The sequence below is a fragment of the Melospiza melodia genome, chromosome 16, assembly GCF_035770615.1.
Source record: "Melospiza melodia melodia isolate bMelMel2 chromosome 16, bMelMel2.pri, whole genome shotgun sequence".
Taxonomy (NCBI): domain Eukaryota; kingdom Metazoa; phylum Chordata; class Aves; order Passeriformes; family Passerellidae; genus Melospiza; species Melospiza melodia.
In genome coordinates, this window is record NC_086209.1 from 8,328,072 (window position 1) to 8,349,361 (window position 21,290).

At 37.5% G+C, this 21,290-nt stretch overlaps 1 protein-coding gene across 8 annotated transcripts in view; it reads left to right on the top strand.

Annotated features, from left to right (window-relative positions):
• The window catches only part of MTMR1 (myotubularin related protein 1), a 38,564-nt gene that overhangs the window by 1,177 nt on the left and 16,097 nt on the right, over positions 1–21,290 (top strand). The window contains exons 2-14 of one of the 8 annotated variants that reach the window (XM_063170509.1): positions 1,934–2,039; positions 4,494–4,517; positions 6,704–6,757; positions 8,105–8,180; positions 8,956–9,050; positions 9,263–9,370; positions 9,770–9,871; positions 10,552–10,635; positions 11,221–11,370; positions 12,105–12,293; positions 13,247–13,432; positions 16,006–16,212; positions 16,976–17,068. In XM_063170509.1, coding sequence (XP_063026579.1) covers positions 8,135–8,180; positions 8,956–9,050; positions 9,263–9,370; positions 9,770–9,871; positions 10,552–10,635; positions 11,221–11,370; positions 12,105–12,293; positions 13,247–13,432; positions 16,006–16,212; positions 16,976–17,068 — 1,260 coding nt within the window. In that variant the 5' untranslated portion in view covers positions 1,934–2,039; positions 4,494–4,517; positions 6,704–6,757; positions 8,105–8,134. Of the gene's footprint in view, positions 1–1,933; positions 2,040–4,493; positions 4,518–6,700; positions 6,758–8,104; positions 8,181–8,955; positions 9,051–9,262; positions 9,371–9,769; positions 9,872–10,551; positions 10,636–11,220; positions 11,371–12,104; positions 12,294–13,246; positions 13,433–16,005; positions 16,213–16,975; positions 17,069–21,290 lie in introns of all 8 variants that reach the window. The other 7 variants (XM_063170510.1, XM_063170511.1, XM_063170512.1 and 4 more) reach the window with 7 other exon arrangements.

Below are 21,290 nucleotides of genomic sequence, written 5' to 3' on the forward strand. Positions count from 1 at the left end.
ACAGAAACCTGGGGATTTCCATCATTCTAGTGAGGATGGAAATCAAATGTCCATTTTCTGTCATCAAGATGTGCACCTTTGTGTTCCTTATTAATGCACTTTCTTATCCTAATTTTCATCTTCTCTTCTTCTGATCTTCCTCTTTCCTGTCCTAGTTATGTCCATTTGTCATACAGTTCACTTGTTTGCCAGTAGGGTTGTGCCAGGCCAGGCTGGTGTGTGTGGCTGCAGATGAGATAGAATGCAAAGGCAATGAGTTCTGCTGTGTGCCCCACTGGTGCATGGGGACAAGGCACCTCGGTGTGATCGGTGTTCTCTGGAACGCTGTCACATCCCCTGCACTGGCCTCAGGGGATGGTCCTGCATTCATATTTGTTTTCCTGCTGTTACTAGCTCTGTTGATATAGTGATTCCTTGTGAAGATAAGCCATAGAAAAATAAATCCTTTACTTAATTAACAAGTGAGTGCTTATTTGAAAACAAACTTAGGCAACCCCTGAAGAGCTATACTGGAAATTAAAGAGATGTGAGAGACTGAGAAATAAATGAGGTAAGAAAAGGATTTCTGTAGGATTTAGGTGTTGGGCTCTTTTGCAGAACTCAAGTGAGGAGTTCTCTAAGTAAATCTGGGTTTAAGTTCAGCACTAACCTGAGAGTTGTCTTTGTTGTTCAAGCAGGGCTATCATAGATGTGTTTTAGTTGCAAAACAAGATTGTGAGATCTAGTCTTGTGTAGAATGTGCAGGTGGGAAGAAAGCGATTAAAATTTATCAGAAAATTTTTGAAAGATCTTCCACTTTGGGTATGACATTGTTGCATAGATCTGTGCCTTATACTTAGCTATAGTGACAGAGTTAATGTAAGGAAAGATCTCTTTTTCAGTAGTAATTGGTCATCTGAGGTGACCAATCCTTACCCCACCCTCTTAATGTCTGAGGTGTGGTGCACCTGCTGGGTGCTGGGTATGTGTAGGTCTATTCACTTCAATGTCGTGGAGCAGTCATAGAATCCAAAGCTAGTTCATAAATTAACTTTTAAAAAAATAACATTGCCTTTCTCTATTTGACTTCTGAATAAGCATTCAGTCTATAGATGAGCACAGCTGAATGGTGTGAAGAAAAGTGGCAGTTATCTAAGGTACCATCTGAGGCTGTGGTAATGCTCAGTTCCCTCTGGCATTCCCAGTTTTTCCTTGGATACCAGTGGGTGTTGAGCAGCCCTAGTGCACTTCAGACTGTCATTGCTTCTCCCTCTCAGTGGGGCATTACTTGTGGGCAGCTCCAGTTCAGGGGGCTGTTCTGAAATGGCACCACCTGGGCTTTAGTGCAGTTCAGGTGCTTTAGGGTTCTTGTAAACACCTTGTGCTGTGCAGTTCAGTGCTGCAGCATGTGAAAGATTATCCAGGGTTTATTTCATTAATTGGGAAAAGCTGCAGCTAACTAGAAGTTACCCTTTAGACAACATGTATTTTTAACATTTAATACAGAATACAACATTAGCATAGTTAATTTTTTTTTTAATACTAGCACAAAGTAATTTAATTCTGAGGCTTTACAGAATAATCAGGACATATTAATAAGGACAGTATAAGGAGTTTCCTGTTACTTGGCAAAACTCAATCCGTGGATGGATTTAAGAAAGAAGCACATGAATGGTAAAAATTACACTGGATAAGGAAAAGAATATTTTTCAAGTTCCTAGGACCCTAACCTCACTTTTAACATCCTGACAGCTCTGTGTCTCTGACATGATCTAGTCTAGTCTAGAAAATTCTTTCATGGAATTTGATCAATAAAATAGTTGCATTCTGCCCACAAAGCAAACTAAGTTTTACTGTGTTATTGATTACTTACAGTGTTGCTTTCTGGATCTGTGCTGTTCAAAATACACATTTTGAATTACTGCTAAATAATTTGAAATTTCTGGTTTTGTAGCCCGACTGGATCCCACGTGGAATGGTGTAAACAGCTGATTGCTGCGACCATTTCGAGTCAGATTTCAGGGTCTGTCCCATCAGAGGGTGTGTCCAGAGACTACAGGGTAAGTGACCTGAAGAATGCATTGATTTGTTTTAAGATACAAGAGTGGAAGATGGGGAGGGTCCTTGCTATCTTGATTAGCCAATGGTAAGTACTTGAGTGATCACTGAGTGTTTCAGAGCTAGAAACATCTCATTATCCAGAGGAGTCTCTTGAATTTGCTTCCTGTTTTCCTCTATATTTAGAATAGTGCCATTGAAGTCTAGAGAATAAAAATTAACAGAGAAGTGAAAGGAAATTTTAGAAGTCGATGTTTTGAATAAAACATCAAAAGTGAGTTTTCTTTTGATTACTCTATAAAATAATTAGTAAAGTAGATTATAGTTATAGGTTGAAACGGTTTCTTGTGTGGGTTATTCAGAGTGCAGAACTGAGCTCCACAGATTCCACAAAAAATAAATTAATGTCTTTGTTACTGTGTAGGGAACATAATTGAGTATCATTGTTGATGGGATTTCTCCAGAGACACAGAATTTAACATCAAACAAACAAGTCACCTTTTTCATTCCTTCCCAGCAGCATTTTTGTCACAAAGGTAATGATGCACAGTATGGTTTCTCTGAGTTCCACTGTGCTTTTGTGCCCCTGTTCTTTCACCCTCACTGGCTGTTCCCTTCATGCAGCCACTCAGCTCGGCTGTCAGGAATGGAGCATGGGCAGTTTTTCTCCTCTCACAACCTGACTAAAGTTACCAATGTTTTTCAATTCCCTTTAAGAAGCCCAACTTGCTGCTGTTTAGATCCCTTTTTCTTCCTAGATTTGTAACAGTTTTATTGTTCATAGAGAATGGCCACTGGAAAGTTTTTATGTCTTGTTTTGTTTAACTTGATTTTAATTCACATATGCTCTGTGATTACAAAGTATGTTGTCTGCAAACAGCACATTTTAGATTGAGTGACAGCAGGTCAGATTCAGCCTGAGTCTGAGATGAGTCCACAAAATGTTTTTGACTGTAGTGTGTTTAGAAGTTCAACAGAGTTTCACACAGTTGGCACAGTCAGCACTTTGTACAGAGTAGCTCTCCCACTCTACAGCAGCTGAATTGCAAATGCTTGCTCCAGGTCAAGGCCATCATTTTTGGTAAAACACTGTGGGAAAGCTTGCTTTGCATCTGTTGATGTTGTATTTGCCAAGGATTTCATTTTAGGTAAAATCCATGTGTGTAAGCCTGGTGTTCAGTTTATCTCTGAGTAAAGTGCATTCCTCTGGAATGAAGAGCACTGTTTAATTTTGAATAGCTTCCATCTCTATACCAAACTCTTCTCAGATATTATTTAACAGGAATAAATCTTTTAAGGCCTAATTAAAATTCTACTTCATTCTCTCTCTCTGAGAAGTGAAAGAAAAGGATTTAAGCCTGGTGGTTTAAATGAAGAATTTTTGTGGATAAATTGTATTTGGCATCATTGCATTGCTGTGATTTGAAATCCCATATTTGTATATAACGTGATGGAATTTTTTATAGTTGCTTACTCAGTACCACTAACAGGTTGTGTTTGTTCATTATTACTGTGGAATCCACACATGAAAAGCTCAGTTTTCCTTTGAGACATCTTTCTCTTTTGATGCACTTTCCTGGGTCTTCATTACCTTTGGTTACCTCGAATTGCTGCATTTAGAGACTATGTTACAACTCAGAGCCTTCAGAACAGGTCAGATGTGTGTGTTTGCTTCTGGAACTGCTCAGGCAGTTCTGTTACTTTGTGCTGGATTTACCCGGAAATCATTGCTTTATTCTTTCTTTTTTATTGTTTAAATTAATATGCTTGCAAAACCAAGTAAATATACTGATTCTTGTATCTAGCGGTGTTACTCACGTTACTCTTATGTGACTTAGCAGGAGCAGGGAAGCAAGGGGGCAGCGAATGGAATGGTCAGAACCGGAGAGCACTGGGGGAGCTCTTGCTTGCTAAACCCTCCAGGCTCTGCTCAGCTCTGCTCTGTGTGTCTTCTCTGACACATGCTCTGCCTGCAGAGTGTTCTTGAATGAGGGGCTCATATAAATGAAAATGGCTCAGATTGTAGCTGCTGGCTACAAGCACCTTCAGAAGTTGAGAAGAGTTGTCTTTTTCTGAAAGGTCCGTGCCTCTCCTTCATGGTTGTTAGTGCAGGCTTATTGTCTTCCACCTAGAAGGATTACCAGGCTCTTTCTTCTCTTTTAACAATAGCACAGTGTAGCAGGATAAAAGGGTGATTAGGAATGAATGTTTTCAAAGAGCTTGGAATTTGTTACATCACTAAAATCAAGTGGCTAAGATTTTTTTTAGACCAAAAAAAAATCTGCAAATGAGAGTTATTAGTTCTACATAGTTTTGTTTTGTTCTTTCAAACCCAGCTATAAATAATATGTTTGGGAGTGGAGTTTTTTTGAAAATCTGGTGAATTAAGATACAGTATCTTTAACAAATCAAATCCATGTGTTTCATTGGATAATATTTTATATTTTAACTAACAGGTGTACAGGAGGCCAGTAATACGGGTAAGATTACCTTTGGCTAGCAGTGAACTGCCTCCTACCTGTGTGTCTCTTGTGCTGTGTGAGATCTTGGTGTGTCAAGCGTTCTTTACCTCATTAATGGGTTTTATGGAGCAGTCAGGCCATTTTGCTATGCAGCGCAACAGCTTCTTGCCACAAAAATGCTTTATATACATTACAATGTTTTCATGAGCAATGAAAGTCAGTATGTAAGAGAGCAATATTTTAAAATTATGTTATGAATGTGCAATACTAACTTCAGTTTTATTACGTTAATTTTGACAAAATGGATGCTTGCAGTTCAGGTTTACGTGCTTCAGAGTGCAGAGTACTGTGTTAGCAGCTCTAACATGTCTGTGCTAAAGAATACCAGTGGTAAAAGCAATTTGTCTGTCTGTCCTATTTAAGTAAGTTCCAAATTCATGCTTGCCTTTGTACTTGTTTTAAATTAGTTGTTACCAGGCTGTAATAGGATTGAAAGTTAGGTTTGAAGTTAGGCACTAGTGCAATGACCTACATCTTTTTAATGATAATTTTGAGGCCAGGGCTTGCCCATTGTCCATTGAAGATTAAAAAGGGCATGCCTTGTTTTCTTGCCCCTCTCTCTTGGTAACATTTATGGAGTGAGAAATGATCTGGATAGTGTTCTGACATTGTTCATGAAATGTGTCCAACACTTTTATTCAAACAAAGACCTCTTGTTCAGTCTGAAACCAAGAGATGAAGTCTGAATAGATTCTTTTTCTCATCTGTTGTTTACCTATTTAAAAATGATGTGTTTAGTCCAATCATACAAATCCACAAATTGATATTTTTTTTCTTTTGAATCGACAGCACTTCAAATAATTGGTCTTAGTTGAGTAACAAAAAGTCGTTTTGTTCAGTTGTTCCCAGTTCTGTGTAAAGGCTTTGATATTTGAATGGTCTGCTCTGCTTCTTTGTCTTTCATATATTTAAATTTTTTGTTGTATTTGCTCATTGTCCTGCTATTTTTCTTCCAGAGATCACAGTGTCTACTTTTCTTTGATTTCAGAAACAATATAATTATGATCAGAAATTTAAGTAATTTCTGTATGACAGAATTCTACCCATACCAAAATGTTAGTAACATTATAGCTTGAAAAGGTTTTTTCATTACATACAACTTTTTTAACTCATGTGGAGTTCAAATTATCTGAAGATATCTGAAGTCCTTTTTCTAAGCTTGTTCTTGAGGGTTTCTTGTAGAAATACTGTAAAAAGAAAAATTGACTTCTAACAACACTTGTAAATTTAGACTGAGACTGATTTTACAGTCTGACCAAGTGAGTTCTTTGCATTTGAACTGGGAGTAATGGACTGTCATGAGCACAACTTCTCTCCAGCTGTTAAAGGAAGAAGACGGAAGAACATTTTTGGCTGAACATGTTAAAATAATTCCTTCAGCTGACCCAATGACATTTGTGCTTCTCTCCAGTGTGCAAAAGGACCTTATGTTTATTAAGAAAATTGAACTAATGTTAAGGATTTGCTGCCAATGATGCAAAAATAAATTACCATGAAAATGTGAATTGTTTGCATATTTTGCTATGAGTAGTAATTTTAGTTTCTGTAAAGATACTGGCCAAGTTTCAAACAGCAACATAGAAGTTGCTAGAAAGCTATGTAAAACTATGAGATTGAGAGTTCAATTACAAAATGTTTTACACAGCAAAGCTTTTTTTTAAGTGTCTAGGTACTTCTATTGGATGTCAATCTATTTTTTCTGTAAAAGATTGCATGAGTTTTCCCATAATGCTGCCATTGCAAGTTGTTCTCAATTTCTTCTATTGATAAGCATGTGGCATACTGAAATTAATTTTCTTCATTGTAAGGTTATTTGTCTTAAAAAGACAGTACATACTTTTATGTTCTTATCTTCCAGCACTGACTCTTTTGTGAAAAAGGGAGTAAATTTTTCATTTTGTATTGTGCCAAGTAACATTCAAAGGATGGTGCTAATAGCTTGGATTCCCTTCTGTGGAAAGTAATGTGTGCCAGGAGTGGAAGATTTTGGAAAGCTAAACTGGAGTTAAAGTATATGCTGTCTTTTTAAGGAAATTTTAAAAAGGGAAACAAAAAAAAAGATAAGATTCTGTCCTTTCACCTGTTGTCTGCAATTTTTTTGCTGTTACTTCTCTCTTGCCCTACTGCTGCCTCATGCAAAGCAGGAGATTCAGGATGGACACAATGGCTATCATTCTGAAGCAGAACCTGATCAGGTGGCAAGTTTTACTCATCTTTCATTCATTAACTATGTAGCAAGGTACTATAAAGTAGTATTCATACAGTGCATACAAATCTTACTTTTCTTACTCAAGAGAAGCCCTAGAAAGCATTTAGTTGTAACAGGTTATGTGCCAGACAGGGTTTTCTTGTAAGGTCATGTAGTCTAAAATATAATACTGAACATAAGCCTGGCTTACAGAGCACATCCACCCTCAGTGTGTAAGCACATTATTTTTTGTGATTGACTGCTGAATGTAAAATTCCAAAATTTTCCAAGGAAATCTCAAGCCAGAGATCAGCTGAAATATTTTTAGAAATTATTTATTAGGGAGAGCTTGGGGTAGTCTGTGTGGAAGCAGAGAGATCCTGCCAGTTACTTCTGTGTGGGTCAGAGCTGCAATACAAGGGGAGGATTAGTTGTTTATTGTAACAAGTTACCCCATTATATTTATTCAGGATGTAAGAAATAGAGACCCTATTGTCTCATCATTTTGACCTGAGGCAGATCACTTTATTACATGGTCCTTAACAGGCCCACAAACTGTTTTATGCTTTATTACAATCTTTAGTACTTTGTAAATCTTAGCTGCCAGCAAAAGACCCTAAGAATCCATCATGTATCATTCAGCAATGAAGCCATTTACCTCAATGAAAATTTATTAAAGTAACTCTTATTTTAAAATTGCTAATTGTCCTTCTATATTTTGTTATTACTTCATTCTTAATCTGACCATCTGGATCCAAAATTCCTATAATAAACCTGTTCCATAACCTGTGGCACTCTTGGTGTAAGGTATTGATTGAAATAGAGCATTGTGGGGTGCTTCTTACTATCAAAATCACAAAGTTAAAATATTTAAATAAAGTTTCTGCCATATAATTCTCTCAGATGAAAATACTCAAATATTAAATAAGCAGCGTTAGAATTTTTAAAAAACAAAAGAGCTTTAAAATGTTCTCAAATAGATAAAATACCCCAAAAATACCTGCATTCAGCAAAACACTAACAAATTATTAATTAATAATTTGGGCTGATCTTATTGTTCTTATTTTTGTATGCTGTATATAGCTAGCATGTGAAACTAATTGTTGCATGAATGCTTTGTTACTAATATGTAACTAACATGTATGTCTGTGTTAAATTTATAATGCTTAGTTTTGTGTTTGGTTTTTTTGTGTTTTTTTTCTTTTACTGTGGTACTATTTAGTACAGTTGTGCGATTTTAAAAAAGACACACTTCTTGTGTTCCAGTAATCTGGTAGTAAAAGCACTTTGCATCAAAATGTATCGATGTGGTACAGATGGAGAGTGAGATTTACTCATGATTTTGGATTTTTGCCAGGCACTGCGGGATGGAAACAAACTGGCACAGATGGAAGAGGCTCCACTTTTTCCTGGAGAATCAATCAAAGTTATTGGTAAGTGTACCACTGAGTGCTGCACTGAATACTGGTAAATTGCTGCTTTATTTAAAAACAGAATATGACTTCCTTTTGACTTTTGGTATTTCATTTAATGCCACTTAAAATTAGATGTGGATTTCTTCTCTTTGTCTTGTAAATCCAAGTGTAGGAAGGAGAAATCAGATCCAGAGGATGACTTGCTCCATATAGATAATATTAATTTTCCTAAGGATTTTTGTTCCATAGGGATATATATATTGTATTTCTGCTTGGGGTGCTAAGAATATATCACAGATTCAAAATTGTATTCTTCAAAAAAGATGAAGTTGTGGTGAACTTAGTTTCCAGTACTTAGTGGGATTTATTTCACTCTGGCATGTGACAGCAAGCTCTGTGCTAGCAGTGCAGTACTTGGCTAGGAAAGAATACCAGCAAATAAAAGTGAAAACAAAGCTGTGGCTATAGAACTGAATTACTTGGAGATGGGGTGCCTGTGGATCAGTAATTGCCACTTTGGATGCTCTGTCTTTGGGGTGAGTGTGGCTGCTCTGAACCTGGGGACCTGCCTGCCCTTGCTGCAGCCCTGCCCCAAGTGCTCAGGAGCAGCAGGGGAGGAATTGGATTCCTTTCATTGTTGAGATAAAGACAACTCTGCAAGAATAGACTTTCCTGAAGAGGCATCAAAATCTTATGGAGCTGCCAAAATCCTGTGAGTTTCACATGAAAATAGACTGTTATGCATCAAATGTCTGTAATAGTAAAACAAAGCTCTAATTGATCTGTTTTCCAGCTAAGGACGTTATGTATATCTGCCCATTTATGGGAGCAGTCAGTGGCACACTCACAGTGACGGACTTCAGAATGTTTATCAAAAGTGTGGAGAGGGTAAGACTTCACTATCTATCTGCCTGCAGTTTCAGGTAGGAATGTTGTTGAAGTAGATTTCAGAAAGTGACAAATTCCATGAAGTGTGATGTTTCACAGCAGTTTACTAAACTGCTGTGAAACTGTTGGCTCTAATGAAACACACATGAATAGTACCAATTTGTATTTCTTCCTGTGTAATAAAATCTATTTCTTTTATATACAAATTTCAGGATCCACCTTTTGTTGTTGATGTTCCCCTTGGAGTTATAAGTAGGGTTGAAAAAATTGGAGTACAGAGCCATGGAGACAATTCATGTGGTATAGAAATAGTTTGCAAGGTAAGGCGTGGTAGAGATTTATTTATAGTAAATTATTTTCATTTCATTTTTCTGTAAGAAGAATCTGCCAGCCCATGTGCTGTTTTTCTGTCTGATCAGTTCCCTGTATTTGAATCGTGCTTCATTTATTTCAGTTCCTCTATGATACTTGCAGTCTAAAACACTTCTGCCTTTTGTCTGAAGAGTGAATTGAAAGGAAAAGTGGCAATTTTTATATCAAGCATCTCTACTGACAGTCCTAGTTACCTCATGAATGCTTACACAACTCTGTTCTGTTGGGGGTTAGATGATGTCAGTGACTTAGTGTTCCACATATGCCTTCATTCAATCAAATGTCTTACAACTGCTTTTTCTTTTTTTAAGTTACCATAGAGTAAAACTGTCACTTATTTTTGACAGGACATGAGAAATTTGCGGCTGGCCTATAAACAGGAAGAGCAGAACAGACTGGAGATCTTTGAAAACCTTGTAATACGTGCATTTCCTGTTTCTAATGGGCTGGTAAGTCTTGAGATGGAGAGAGGCTGTCACTGGCTCTCCTCTTTTGGGAAAGTGTAGGGGAGGAAATACAAGGGCTGCATAACAAACTTTGAAGTGTTGATTCACAAAATCTGTTATAGAGCGGGCAGGCCACTCTGACCCTGTGTGATTTTGCATTAATTCATCAAACACAGCTGTGTCTGCTATTGGTGAAATTAATTTATGCATAACCCTTGAGATCTAGGTTTGCCTAATGTTGCTGATTAAAAATATGTATGTGTTGACTCTTGTTTTCTGCAGTAGATAATTAAATCTAGAAGTTCTATCTAATACAACAAATAGGTACAATTAGTCTTGTTATAAGCTGCAGAATCCTATTTTGTTTGCTTGTGTGGGTAAGGAACTGGTTGGGAGGTAGGAAACCAATTTTCTAATCTTGGCATTGCCATTGATGTGTTGTTTGATGAGAGGCAAGTAACTTCAGTTTTCTGTTTCCTATGTTGTTTTTTTGAACTTTAAACTCATGCTTGATGGAACTCATACTTAATGGAAAAAACTATCTTTTTTTCTAGCTCAGTGTTTTCCAGTCTTGACTGAAGGTGTTATGTCTGCTTTGAAATACTGGAGTGTTGACTGTTTTGGAGTTACTGTGCTTACAACCTGTCAGGGAGTAATTTATGATTTTGTTTTGTTGTTTTTAGCCTCTTTTTGCATTCAGCTATAAGGAAAAGTTTGCTGTTAATGGCTGGAAGGTGTATGATCCAATGGCAGAATATAAGAGGCAGGTAAGTTATAGAATAATTGGTGTATTTTTTTTCCTCCATCTCCCCCAGAGCCATTTAAATAAAGAAAAAATGTTACAGAAAATGCATCATTTTCAGCTCTTGCTACATAGACTGACTGTCTGCATCTCATGTTTAGATAATAAAATGCAAGTGGCCTGAGTTTGAGTGTGTTGAGCACCTGCTAAAGTTGATGGAGATACAGGTACTTGGAGATACTGAGTACTTGAGTGAATTGGTCTAACTTAACATGATTTTGAAATCCATATTTTTCAAGTGCTGTTTCTACAAAACACGGGCTTTATAAAAATTGAATTTGAATAAACATCACTAAACAGAAGAGTAACTGTAATTTGTAATTTTAAATCGGCATTTTCCATCTGGTTATTTTCCTTATCAGTTTAGTATGAAAGACTTCCATTGGTTTATGATTCAGCATGAAGACCAAAGTTTATAGCTTATTTATAAAAAAAATTGTGCATGCCTTTTTTTTTTAAATCATGCAGCACATAAAATTTTTCATTGCCCCAAACTGAGATATGTAAAGGTATAACCTGAAAAATGCAAGATTGTTTTGTTTCCATACAGGGCTTGCCCAATGAGAGTTGGAAGATATCCAAAATTAACAGCACCTATGAGCTCTGTGATACATACCCTGCTGTTCTTGTTGTGCCAACCAGTGTGAAGGATGATGACCTCTCAAAAGTGGCAGCATTTAGAGCAAAAGGGAGAGTTCCTGTAAGTGAAATTTGTACAAGAGAATAAAAGTGTTTTAGAAATTTGTAGCTTTTAAAAAATCATTAGTGTTCTTTTAGGCTTTGTTTTTTAAACAACAGTGGGGTGGCTTCCTTCCTGAGTTGGGGGGTGGGGAAAAGAAAGAAGAATTAGACTTAATGGGTTTAGAACCGAAGGGAGCAACTCAAGTGTGAGTTTAATTGCACAATTATTGTGCTACGTAGTGAGTTTTTTGTTTGGATCAGCACTTCTAGGCCACAGTGGTATCTCATGCTCTGGCGTGTATTAGCTTGTGTTCTTATTTGGAGTAGAATGTGTCATAGCCATAGTGCTTTGCTTGAGAATAGACAAGGTAGCATTAGAACCACTTTAAATATGTTAGACTGTGTTGGTTTGCATGCTTAGCAAGGTAGTATATAGGTCCATATTCTTCCACATGGAAGCAGATTTTATTCCTCCATTGCCCTTTTTTTTCCAATTAGAATAATACAGGCTTAGTTGCTGTTAGAAATAACAGCTAAGATGTTTAGAATCACTCTGTATTTCAGGCTCAGATTTGGGATGAGCAGTCAGTGCTAGTGTGCTGTCAATATGTTTTTGCATCAGCCTGTCCTTAAACTTCCATTTGTTGATTTGCCAGGAAATAATGCCAGATAGGCAATGTGATTGTCTGGTTGTTCTCTGGCCTGCTGCTTTTATAGTAGTGTAGTGAATTAAATACTTTTCTCTTGTTGCAGGTGTTATCCTGGATCCATCCTGAGAGTCAAGCAACAATCACACGATGCAGCCAGCCATCAGTTGGCCCAAATGATAAACGTTGCAAGGAAGATGAAAAATATTTGCAGACAATTATGGATGCCAATGCTCAGTCACACAAACTTATCATCTTTGATGCCAGGCAGAATAGTGTTGCAGATACAAACAAGGTAGGTTTATATCATAACTGGCATTAGTTCATCAGCTTTATCACAAGACTGAAGCTTGAGCCAGATATCAGAATGTGGAGAATCTGATGTTGAAAAGAGATAAGAAAGGGTGCCTAAAGAGGGAGGAAGGTAAGTTGCTTGTACCATTTTAGAAAGGCTGGCAGGAATCAAAGGCAGCATGAAGATATTGTTACTGTCATGTTTTCTGAAAAATCCCTTTGCCAGGATTTCTTCTCCTGGGAAGCTGAGAAGCTCCAGAGAAAACTCAAAACAATAAATAGCTGATTCCTGTGTTTTGCTGCTTTGGAATGTAGTTGGAGATTGTTTTATCCAACAGGTGGTTGTTTGATTGGTTTCATGTGAATTGTTTTAACTTAATGACCAATCACTGTCCAGCTGTGTTGGGACTCTGGAGTCAGTCACGAGTTTTCATTATCATTCTTTTGTAACCTTCTGTCTTTCTCTATTCTCTATTCTTTAGTATAGTTTTAGTATATCATTCTATTATATAATATAAGTACATAAAAAATAAGAAATTAGCCTTCTAAGAACATGGAGTCAGATTTTCAATTCCTCCTTCGTCCTGGGGACCCAGAAAATACCACAAATGGTGACCTCAGACATTGGCTGTAGCCTGAGCTCAGGACAGACCCACAGATATAGCTGAGAAATTATGCAGTAAAGCTCACAGAAGACAGAAGCTTTCATTAATAAAGCAGTGAAGGTATATGGATGTACTATCAAATGTAGCCTGTTGCAATTAGAATTTCTTTTACCTAAAAAACCTCCAGTTTTTTTTAGACAACCAGAAGCCAAAAATATGTTTTTATCAGCACTAAAATAATCTCTTCTCTCAGAAAATTCTTAAACTTGAATAAAATAACTCTCTCTGCCTTATGCTGAAGTCCTATACATGTTCTTCTCATTGTCTGCTTTTACCTTTTGAATGACAGGCTAAAGGTGGAGGATATGAAAGTGAAAGTGCCTACCCAAATGCAGAGCTGGTCTTTTTGGAGATTCACAATATCCATGTGATGAGAGAATCCCTGAGAAAACTGAAAGAAATTGTTTATCCTACCATTGATGAGACTCGGTGGCTGTCAAATGTGGACTCCACACACTGGCTGGAATATATAAGGGTAAAATGCTTTTGATGTGGAAAATCAATTACTTTTTTAAACCATGCTTTTAACTTGCACTTCCAAAAATATTGCTAAAATCATGCTGAAACTCAAGAATAATCTTGTGAATCAGAATAATCTTGTGAAAAAGTGTAATTTTTAAATAATTGCTTAGAACACAGCATTTTAAGCATTCCATAATAACACAGTATTTCTGGTTTTGTGTACTGGGAGATAGTGAGTTAATTCCCAATAATACAGTATCATATTTACTGCTGTGTTTTGTTTTCTTGAGAAGGAATGTTTGTGGGCAGTCCAGGATTATCCCTCTTGTTTGGAAGAATGCACTGGGAACTTCAGAGTATATTTGAGCCACTGCCAAAAGAACTTGACTGTGAATTCCAGTCTTTCTCATCCTTCCCTCCTTTAGTGCAATGTTGCAGTTCTTGTGATGGGCACCTACATTTTCATGAGCTGTTTGTAACCACTGATCTGTCAGAATATCATCTGCCCTATTATTTAACATAATATTAAAATAAATCACTACCGCACTCAGTTTTACAGTCAGTTTCACTAACCTTTGAAATTATTGTAGAGTAGATTATTTCATTACCACATTCAATCCTCTGTTTATGAATAATATGGATGGAGTGTAATTTGTTTTATTAGCAGCTGGCTCAAATGTCACTGATGCAAAACATGTTTGGGATCATTCATTAGTTTGACTCTGTTAAGCAATTTCTGACAACTGCAGCAGAGCCAGTAGAGGGAGCAAACACAAAATTAGGAGCCAAATTTAATGATATTTTGGGAGCAGTTTAATTTTTTTGTTCACTTGAATTTGAACTATTTGAAACAGCATTGGGAGTCTAATTCTAACAGCATTGAGTATCTGGAACACTTTTCTTATCAGCCTGGCCTTTTACAATTGTCTGTTTTGTGTTTGTGGTCACCTTTCATTGCCACTGACTCTGGTGGGGTTCTTGGATCAGGCAGTGACAGGAGTGAACTTTGATACCCCTGTCAGACAGGTGACAATAGCATAGCAATTGGAAATGTCTTTTAAATTATTTTGAAGAGTTGATGCATGTGTGACATTCTTCATGGATCTGTCCCTTACATGCTAGTTCAGTTTAATGGTCCTGACAGCAGAAACTGCAGGCTGATTCCTTAAAGGCTGCCATTATTGTATTAACAGTGTTGATAGTGTCTCTCTGAGATTTCTTCCAAGAGTTCTTTGCCTTTTGATTTAGCTTGCTATAGCACTAACACTCCACAGCTTTACTCTAAACACATCTGCTGTTTTCTGGGCCCAAACCAGTGTGGCTGTGTCCCAGTTGAATGTAATGCATCACTGGAAATTCACCTTCCAGCCCTGGCACCCACAGTGCTCCAGAGGTGGTCTGGGAGTGAAGGCAGCAGTAACTCAGTGTGTGCAGACAGGAATAACAACATGAGTAGAGGCACTTGGTGCTTATTGCATACCTGCAGTATTTGCTGTCTGAGGGTAGAACTTCTGCTATTAACTATTTTTCAATTCTCATTTTGGAAACCAGTCCAAAGCCAGTTCTTTGTTAGGAGCCCTAACTGAAATACTGTGATGGTTACCAAGTTTTGAAAAATCTGTAAAGAATAATAAATTTGTAGAGGAAGCTGTTTTCTAAAGGCTGTTGTCCGCAGTGGAATAAAGTGCTTCACATACTCCACAGATATCTGCTGAATTAATAGTAAATGTGGTTTCTGTCTCCCATTCCCTGCTCATTTCCTGTACCTGTTCTATTGTTTTATTTCCAGCTGTTTTCCTTCAGAGGCATCTGTGTTCTCTTTAAAGCAAGCTATCATACCTGTATGTTAAATAGATTTGTTTTCTGCTTTTATTGAAGACCAAACTGTGTTAATATTAATGCAATAGAGCTTTCCAACTGAAATAATTGGCAGTTAACTAGTTCATACCACAAACTCTGTTCTCTCATAGACACTTCTGTGTTGTTTCTTGGTATTTCCCCTCTGGCATCCTTCAGTTCTACCATAATAGCAAATCCAGGCTGTTGGATATCATGTATACTTCGTGCAGCAGCAAATCAGAACTGGCTACCAGTCAAGGGTTTCTGGGTTTGTTTGGGTTCTGTTTTGGTACAGACTAGCTGGATGCTTTGTCCTTTTCTCTAAACTCAGTAGTTTCAGTTGAACTTGAAAATGAAGCAAGAAAGAGTGATTGATTAATGTGAAATGAACTTTTGAAAACCTTGCAACTTCAGCCTTTGGAATAGATTACAGTATTTGTGTCTTTTCATCCTAATACAGAATATCAGTTAATTTAGAGAAGGGATTCCCAGGTTCATTTGTTGTGTGCTTCTAGTAATGGAGAGCTGGTAAGCTCTCTGTCTGAACAAGAGAGTGCACACAGTCTTTTTACCTCTAGGAACATGCACACCACTGGTTGGAAATCTCTAATTTAAAGCATTGTCCTCAGGATGGTTATGTAATTAATCTGAAATTTTAAAACATGACTTAAAGAGTATAAAATCTTAATTTTTTTTGGGTTGAGTTTTGGTAGTATTTAATACACTTGTTTCTTCATTTTTTAAAAGATGCTTCTCGCTGGAGCGGTCAGAATTGCAGATAAAATTGAGTCTGGTAAAACCTCTGTAGTGGTGCACTGCAGTGATGGCTGGGACCGGACTGCACAGCTCACTGCTCTGGCCATGCTCATGCTGGACAGCTACTACAGAACCATCAAGGGCTTTGAAGTGCTTGTAGAGAAAGAGTGGATAAGTTTTGGACATCGATTTGCAATGGTAAGCTGGAAAATGTAGTGTGCAGTTTGTCACCTTCAGGGCTTTTACTTTGAATAGCAGTTTTTTCACTGCTGCATTTTAGTTATTGTCTCTGGTATCTTTTTAATGATCTGAGTGTGTCAGAGAACTGTGACCCATTCATTTTTAACCAGAAACCTCCATGTGATGTATAATATAAAGTAAAAAAAAATGAAGTGGTTGAGTGTAATGGTGAGAAAAAGTCACGTGGCTTTTTTATGAGAATGAGGGATTATAACTTACGTTATGGAGAACCAAGGAAAACAATTAAGGTTTCTAAAGTGTAAAATGGCTGGAGTTATTACTCTGATTTAAGGTTGAAGTGTTTATTTAACACTTGGGTTAGTGGGGAATTAGAATAAATTGTTATGACATTCTGTGGGCTCTGACTCTTAGGATTATTTAGTAGAAGTGGCATGTAGTTATGACAGGTGGATATAGAATAACCATTTTTTCAGCTCAGTCTTAACAAATTCCTACCACTTTCACCCACTGGTAGAAATCAGTGGCTGTGCAGTAGAAGATGGAGAGGCAACTGGTAGAGCTTTCCAGCTCTGCTCAACGCTGAAGGCATGTCCCTAAGTTAATATTGGGAGGCATTTTTAGTAGTTAAAAAATTCAGGTTAATGTTATGGAAGACTTGCTTGTCTTGTTCACTCCTGGAACATGTTTAAGAGTTCCTGAGCTGTGCAGAGTTGGGAAGGTACTGCAGACCAGGCTGAAATCAGTGTGCTCTGACTTGCAGCGAGTGGGACACGGAGATGACGATCATGCTGATGCTGACAGGTCTCCCATCTTCCTGCAGTTCATTGACTGTGTTTGGCAGATGACAAGGCAGGTAAGATGCTGAAGAGTGCATTTCTGTGAGGTATCAGTCTGTATCTTGGAAACATAATTTGTGTAGGAGAACACATTCCTGTACAGAGTAGTAGCATGTTTACCTGAAGTTTGTTGCTCTGTGGCTGCAGAGAGAAATTTCTGTTGAAAGTGAGGTACAGGGAGCTGGAGTAGAGATCCTGTCTTGAAACCAGCATTTTTTTCTGTTTAAAACAGGCTTAAAAAGGGTTTACTGTTTATATAAATAAGAGTTGTTGATGAAATAGATTATTTGTGTTGTACGTTTACTGGTGGAGTAAATGTTCAAATGGTTTTAGATTGTCCTTAAGAAACAGCAAAAATCTGGACTGACTGTGACCTGAGGGTAGTAGAGAGTTCTTTTATATATATCTCAAATGTGAACATTTTCATCCTTATGTATACAGGACAACATTTATACCACACAAGCCTATTCTCTGCTAAGTTTTCTTACTTCCATCACTGCTCTTACTTACAGATCAGGGGAGATCTTTGAAATTAGTGATTCTTAAGGTACCAAAATATTCAGATTCTCATTTTTGTTCTGAAATGTTAAGTTATTGAATGGATTTAGTCTTCGTTTTCTTTATTTGTGCCTCCATGAGCAAAAACCTAAGCTTTTTTTGTGTTTTTATATTGCCATTCTTTAATGGGGTTATTGAAATGGGTTGTCCACCTGAAGGCTTTATTTCCAAGTGATTTAGAAGTTCTTGGTGCTTGACTCCTTTGGTTTTTACCTTCTTCTCTATCTTTTCTTTTTTCTTCTTTCCTTTTTTTTTACCTCCTTGAAGCCTAACAAGGATCTGTGCTTTTATGGTAAAAGCTGTTATACTGAAGTCTCTGTAGTTTGTGATTTGAAGGGAGGAGGGTAACAGTCTGGTTCCATTTGATCCTAGCACTCCCAGATCTCTTACCTTAGTCTTCTTGTTCTGAGCATGGTTCTTAAAACTTACATCATACTTTCCAAAACTTGTATTCCAAACAGTCATCTTTGGTGCTTTATGAAAGTTCCCTGCTGTTATACTGGGCCCTTCTCCAGGGGGTCTTGTAGACTTTCTGTGTATCTATATTTCAGCATTAATGTGCTGTTTAGTATGGCTGGAGAAAATAAATGAAAAATTCTGTCTCTGTTTCAGAGGAAAGCTAATAACAATAGCAAAGAGGAGCAGTTCTAAACACCTGGTAGGAACAAAAGTCCTCTGGGGAGATCCTTAATTGAGAGCAGCCTCTTCTGTTTTTGTGATCTCCCTTGCTGCCTCCTATTTCTTGCTATAAACAGTTTAGTTGCCTCTACTTTAAAAAAGAGAAAGGGATGGGGGCAGAGGGGAATCTATGCAACATTTTGCCAATACCACATCTGTTCAAAACCTGGATCCAGAAATTGTTCTGAAATTCCTGAACAGCAGTGACATAAAAAAATCCCTGTTAATGTTGCACAGGAAAAAAGTAGAAAAAGTTATTCTTGAACAGTCCTTGCCCACTTATTTTAATTTTTCAATTGACTTGAACACTTAGAGAATAGATGTGAAGACTGTCATTACCTTGACACAGACCTTTGAAAAACAGGATTCTATTTTATCATTGTGTAGATCATTTGCTCATAAAACAGTGATAGTTTTGTGCTTTAGAATTCATGGCAAACATATGTGAAGTGTTCCAAAGCTTAAGTAAGTGTTAATGACTGGAGGGTGTAAGGGCTTTGCTTTGGGCATGGGCTAAAAGCCACCAAATAAGCTCTTTTGGGGTCTAAGAATTACATTCTTAAAACAGTCATCTTACGTGAGAGAATCTCTAACTTCCCACTAAGATACAAACTTCCAGATAGCTTCAGACAATGAGATATAGGCCTTGACAGCCTTATATTTTCCCTTGGGTTTATGTTCTTCATGACACACAAATAAAATAACAGAGAACTTGAGAGAAGTACATCGACATCAGATTTTAATAAAAAACCTCATGGTGAAATGATTTCCCTCCTCTGTTAGTAAATTCTGGTGATACTGAGTAGCAGATGTCAAACTGGAAAGGCCACATGTGAGCTGATGAAATACTGATGCCTGGTTAAAAATGAAACAGAACTGTAAAATTTGCATGTAGCCCTGCAGTTTACCTTCCTACCTTTCAGGCACTGAACCCTCACAGGAGGAAGGTCTGCAGAAAGTCAGCAGAAAGTTTCATCCTGTTTGTTACTGGGTGTCAGCTGTTGCTGTAGGTGCATTTTTCACTGGATTCAGCAGTGCACTGTTCCTCTGCCTAGTGTTCAGTTAACCATTATTATCCATTGCACAGTTGTTCTGCCAAGTGTTCCAATGTTACTGTAGTACAGAATAAGCTCATTGATTAAAAAGGAAGTGTATTTTGCATGTCTCTGAATCAAATGCCACTTCTCACCATCAGACTTAAACAAGATAATTTCTTTTTTTAAATGCCACTTTACAGAAATCCCCCAACAACTCCCACAGCAACAAGTGGGGGATTTTAATGACCCGTGTGTTTTCTCATAATTAGTGGATTTGAGAAGAAGTAAATTTCCATTTGGGGAATTTTTCCACCTGAATCTTCAGGCAGACACTAATAGGCTTGGAACTACAGAGAAAGGCATTTTTAGGTCAGTGATTTTTCAGCAGTAATAGAAGCTCTACAGTCTTGATACATCAGCTCCAACAGTACACTCTTGTATCCAAAGACTGGGTTTCAATAAAGTGCTATCACTTATTAATAAACTAGTTGGAGAGCAAGCACTGATGTATGGAACTTTGAATATGCTTCACTGGATTGGAATAGTGGCCATGTCAGCCTCCTTCTGATTAGGATGGACCTGTCACAACACAGAACCCTGATGTGACAGGGCTCATTAAATGCTTTCAGTTAAAGGGAGTCCCTCTAGGAGACACTTTGTCTTCAAAGTTTTTTCCAAATATCATTTTGATGCTTTGCAAATTATTTTTGCTCTCTGTGTCTGATTGCTGCTTTGAGTTGGACACAGCAGGCTGAGATCTGAGACCCAGTGAATTTTCTCCTGACTTAGTTCAGCACACCTGCTTGTCAAGTTCTGTTCATGCTTCCTTAAAGTAATAGCTGTGTTTTTAACATCATTGTTTTGTAATTAAGTTTTGGCATGACTTCCTAGAGAGAAGGAAGTTCAAAAGTAAACTTATGAACATGACTGAAAAAGAGATTTTGATAATCTTAGTTTCCTCTGTGCCTTATGAAAACAAACGGTGAGGAGGTTGAAAACAACCCATGATTTGCAAGAGAAGCCCCAGTGTGAGCACACTGTGCTGTGAACAGTGCACAATCTGCAGCAGAGTCATAGAAGAAAAGGCTCCCCTTCATTTTCTGTGTCATGGTGCTGATAATCTCCCTACTCAAAATTTTCAGTCAAGAGATGGTGTATATTAGCTAGAGAAGTCTTGGAAAGAGAATGCTTTTACAATGTTTGTCTTAGATCAGTCTTGTTTTTTATGAAACACTGTTTAAAACTTAGCTCTTTCTGGGTTCAGTACAAGCACACCCATTGTGTGTTATTCAACTCTTTACTTTCAACATGAATAAACATTTGCCCTTCATAAATCACAGCTGACACTGAAGAGGAATTTCTGGATCAGCTAGTTCACCCACAGTCCCAATTGCTGTTATTCCTCCTAACTATAGGAGTCATCTTCATTTTAAGTAGCTCTTGAGGCACTTGCCAAGGTATTCAGTGTTCTTCAGTGGCACAAAACAGAAACCAGTCCTCTTAAGAAGGACTGTGCTTTCTGCACATCTGAAATACTGACTTAAGGTTTCTCCATGTAGAAGGAAATTCTGCCTTGCAGATCTAAAACTTTGTCTTTTAGACTTCTGTGAAGATGTGCCCTTTTAGAGGGAATGCACAAAGTTTATTTCATTTGTCCTGGACATTATTCTCTTATTACATGCTCTTTATTGTTAACGAGAGAAATGCTACTTCTGAAGTTTTCCTTAAGTCTTCTCAATTTGTTATTCTTCTAAATGTCTACCATTCCATGTCTGTATTTGCTGCCCTTGTCACACTGGACATAAAGCTATTTTGGCACATCAAGTAGTTGCCACATGTAGTCTTACCATAAAATTTGATTGAAGAAAGACTTTTTCCATCTGAATGGGCAGCACCCATGCATTTGTAGTAATTTCTTCCTTTATGAATTTTAGAGCTCTACAGATTAGGAGAAACATTTTCAGAT